The following is a 4500-nucleotide window of genomic DNA, read 5'->3' as shown; positions in this document are numbered from 1 at the left end:
ATAACATTTTATAAAATTTGCATACAAACCATTTTTACCCGGGCCCCACAGTCAGCCTGCAGTCTATCTGCAGTGGATCCTCAGCCCAGTTAGAGTGAAGATTGACTGCCGATTGTCTGCGGATTGGCAATGAGTTACCAGACTTTGGCGCCTCAGACAATCTTCAGACAATCCTTTGCAAGAGATGAAAATGAAAACAATCGGCTCGGCCGGGCAGCTGCCGCTGGCGCGAGCCGGTACCGAACCCCGGCCCTCGGAGTGGGAGTCGGAGTGCTACGAATTAACCGTCACCCTTGACAAGATTCAGACAACATTCAGGCTATTACTTTGCCACGCTACACATGGTTTTGTTTACCCTTTGCCGGAGCCTGCATTTCAAGCTCTCCGGACCCTCAGGGAATGGCCCAGCGAGGGGCGGCCGCGCGGCTCTGGGATGACCTGGAGATAGTGAGGCACTCCGCCCAGCAAGTCCCGGTGGTCGGGAATCGCCGGCACACCCAGGATAGACGCAATAGCGTGAAGTATCGAAAAAGAACCAATAAAAGTCATATAAAAAAAAAAGTGAACAGCGTGACGGTTTCGCAAGCCAAAAGTCCGAGGCTGAACTCTTCGTCCGGGAAGGCATTTCACCATTACTTCAACGCTTATTTACACGTAACTACCCTAAACTGAAATGAAGGAGAGAAAGGGAGAAAACTGAGGGAAAGGGGAGAAAAAACTTTTTTCTCTTTTCAAATGCATCCGGTGTATAGGAAAATTCCTATACATGGGAAAACCATACTACACCGTTGTATAGGAAAATTCCTACACTTGTATGGGAAAATTACTAGTCACGCATGGTAGAACTCCGACATACGTGTATGGGAAAATGCCCATACATGTATATATAATAGTGTTATAGACATTTATACGAAATCTACTACAGAATATTTTTACAGTGTACCATAAGTACGCGTTATTAGGCTATTAGTATGAGCTGGCACGTCTTTAGTAGAGGCCTGGGTGTACGAGTTCGTGCGCAAGTGATTTTCCCCTCCCAGCTGCCAGCAGACGCTCCAAATCCCCAGAAACAGAAAGTAGTGCCCAACTCTGCGTGCTCTCAAGCCGGTCCGTCATTGGAAAACGAGTAATTACAGCCTCGGAGCAATGGAGACCATCGAGGTAACTGTCGACCAAATCGGTGTGCTGAACATTCCTCTTCCCATGATGTTCCAGCAGGTTATAGTCAGCCAAAGTATGGAGTTTGAACTTGATTGTAGTTCTCAAATCGCCCTTTATCAGTGAGAAGACTTTCCGGAAGCAATAGCCAGGCGGGGTCAAACTGGAGGAGTCACCCTTGAAATTGGCGATGTGACAGAGAAAAAATGTCACTGATAATACAAAAGATTATAAGGTATTATAAGAATATAGTATGATTATAGATTACAGATATAGGTTATAGAAGATTATGGATTGTAGACGTGATTATAAGTGATTTGTAGGGGGTCGTGTACTTTTGACTATACGAGTTTTAGGTAGACCCCTAGACATCACGTGTAACCTGTAAATTCTCGCGGACTCTTAGGGCCAGAAACGTGCCCAAACGATTGTGTTGTCTGAAAAATATCACGGCGGGCCGTAATAAACAGAAGGCCGTTGTCGGTTGCGCGTGACACCGCGGTCACGACGCATCGGCCCGCCAACTGCAGGGACGGCGGTATAAAGGGTGCAGCGATCGGCTGGACGCCAACTCAGGGTGTTTCCGCACAGATATGAACCGTTCCTTGATCGTCTGTGGCGTGCTCATCGCGATGGTGGTAAGCGCATTTTTACGGTAGAGGTCCACGATGATGGTTATTGCGCATATATCATTGTTCATCTCATTGTGTAAATGGTCATGAGTACCACATCCTGCAGTGCAGATACGATTGTGTACACATTATCTCCCGAATATAAATATACGTGGGAGACGTCACTTGCGAAATAGGTCTTATGCACCTGCCCGCAAACATTATGCGAGCTATGTGCAAAATAGTGCGAAATACACTCTAAAAGTATAAAAAGGGGCAATTTTGGTCTGAAAAGGGCATCATTTTTAGCGCAAATATTTACACTCTAAAAGTCGCACCAGCAGTGGAAGCGAGCAAAACAATGTGGTGTACCCCTGAGGGCAGAGTTTGCAATCAGTCGGGCAGGCCCGGCTCGCTTGCCCAACGCTGAGCGACAGCTAGTGCCGTCTCCCTCGCACGCACCGTAATCGCCACCTGACTTCAGGTCGGGTCGGGGGCAGACTCGCCAGCGTGCCGGGCTTTGACCGGCCGATTGCAAACTCTACCTAAGGGGGGCCACTACAACGCATCGGAAATAGAAACGAAATAGATAATGATGTAGTCGCCAAATGGACTCGAAATACCGCGAAATAAATCTGAGAGCATGTAAGGGTAAGGGTCATCTGAATTTGTGGTATCACTGTTAAAAATATTTTATTACACCTCAATAACGTGTTATTAAGCTATTTTCGTTCCAGTTTCTGTAATAATATTAATATTACTTGCATAAGGTGTTGTGATTTTTGTTAACAATTTTTCCCTAAAATTTTATGAAGCTATTTTCATTACATGTCATTAATATGTAATAAAATATCTTTAACATAGTATACTTCTATCACAGAAGTTTGTTATCATTTAATTTTGTAATACCTCCTATTTATCCCTTTTCTGGTTAGAATAATGTTTTATTCAAAAAACGCATGCAATGGAATGTTGGATAAAGTTATCACAAACTAACGTGATACCCTTTTCTAGCGAAATTTACCATATAACGAGCTGCAGTTAGTGCTTTTAGTGTCAATTCCACAAGTGTAACATTCCAATTCGTCTCTCATCGGCCAAGGAACACTACTGGGGGACACAAATGACTGCGAACGTATGCAGGAATTTAAAAAAATAGTTACGTTAGTTGATCCGATTACTTCGATTACTTTTAAGTCTGTAGAATCACGATTTCAATCAGCAAATAAGGAAAACAAATGATACTTCTGACTGTTCTTTTTAAAACTTTGTTTTGTAATTTGGTTTTCGGACAGTTGAATACTTGCGCGAACAACAAACCAACTACTACTCAACTACCCAAAATGCATTGCACGTGTGATCTCGTACTAGGACTAGCAATATGCCCGTAAGGGCAAATACTCAGCCAAAAGTCTCCGACTTCAGAAATCCATAACCAGTCACCACGATTAAAATAACCCGTGCGTAGTGGAACCCTCTGCTTTTTCCCTCGTGTAGTTATTCTGTGGGTTCCAAAGTTCCGACGCTACTCCCTGCGTTAAGTGTTTCGCTGAATGTGATACAAACGTAAATTTATCTAGAAGACGCGTATCCATTCTGGTCCGTTTCCTTTCTTTCCTGAAATGCTACATGCGGCACGGTAACAACCGTCGCAGCACACTTTACGGCACGCATCACAGGATTTTAACGCACTACTTCTTCCCCCTTCACGTGCACCAGGCCGCGCTGGCGCTGGCCAGCCCCGCCGAGAAGCAGCCCCCACCATCCAAGTGGGGCCGCGCTCCGGGCAGCCCGACGGCGCGCCGCACCCAGAAGGACAGCATCGGCCAGCAGATAGACCACACGCACAACATGGAGACGGGCAAGGGCACCACCGGCTACCTGGCTCTGGGTCCCAACGCGCGCAAATCCTCCCCGACGCGCACGGGGCAGCCGAGCACCGGGGGCCCCACCTCCACCAGCTACAAGGGCAAGGGAAAGGGCAAGGGCAAGTAGGCCACGCACCGTCATGCCACGAGACATTTTATTATCTGCTTTTATCTGCTATTATTTGACATTTCGCCATTCGAACCACTATGTTGTAGAATGGCGCACTTGCAACACCCAATAAAATTTCTTTTAAAGATGTTTAGCAAATGATACCTTACATCATATACATAATTGTATATATTACTTTGAAGATGCACGCCAGACCACGTATCGCATAACAGGCTTCGCGATATCTCACGAAACACTGTTCGCTCTGTTCACGCGAAGTGGTGAGGGTGGAAATTCATCGTTACGGTTTTCGTCAAAAATTTGCACAGGCGTCAGCCTACATCTAACTATCATCCATTTGACTAAAGCACATAAAGTGATTTTGCCCTATTTCTTCCGCCCTTTTCTGGAATTATTGCCCAGTAGGTATTATCGGGTATTATAGAGAGTCTAGTGCAGTATGGACTTTTGACCTCAAAATCTTATGAATTTATACATCCGAAACGGAGAGCCCAGTTTGGGAGTGGGTTCATACTTCATGAATACACTAAATTTCCAGGACACCCATAATCGGTGACCAGATCCGTAATCTTGGGTGGATTAGGGAAAGAACTAATCATATGGGCTACGGGCGTTTAGCTCCAAGGAAAATGCATACGGAAAAGAGAATTTCGACGCGTCCTACGAACAAAGTTCGATCTCCTGGCGCGCCGTTCAACGCTGTCCGATCTCCTTTTCGGGGTTTGCAGCGAGG

General features: G+C 45.7%; 2 protein-coding genes across 2 annotated transcripts in view; both read left to right on the top strand.

Annotated features, from left to right (window-relative positions):
• LOC113214272 (uncharacterized) overlaps nt 1-4500 on the top strand; it is a 61806-nt gene that overhangs the window by 784 nt on the left and 56522 nt on the right. The gene's annotated exons all lie outside the window — the stretch shown is intronic.
• Nucleotides 1635-3894, top strand: LOC113215298 (uncharacterized). Its single transcript, XM_026434906.2, has 2 exons — nt 1635-1796; nt 3489-3894. The coding sequence occupies exons 1-2, from the start codon at nt 1752-1754 to the stop codon at nt 3762-3764; spliced, it is 321 nt and encodes a 106-aa protein (XP_026290691.1). The 5' UTR covers nt 1635-1751; the 3' UTR covers nt 3765-3894.

Source organism: Frankliniella occidentalis, unplaced genomic scaffold (assembly GCF_000697945.3).
Source record: "Frankliniella occidentalis isolate FOCC.00 unplaced genomic scaffold, Focc_3.1 Scaffold349, whole genome shotgun sequence".
Taxonomy (NCBI): domain Eukaryota; kingdom Metazoa; phylum Arthropoda; class Insecta; order Thysanoptera; family Thripidae; genus Frankliniella; species Frankliniella occidentalis.
This window is presented reverse-complemented; position numbering and strand designations above follow the sequence as displayed.

Excerpts from the sequence above, each read along its gene's own strand:
- LOC113215298 (XM_026434906.2), top strand. The coding sequence starts at position 1,752 with ATGAACCGTTCCTTGATCGTCTGTGGCGTGCTCATCGCGATGGTG. Across the intron at positions 1,797-3,488 it reads GCGTGCTCATCGCGATGGTG|GCCGCGCTGGCGCTGGCCAG; the intron begins GTAAGCGCATTT and ends CACGTGCACCAG.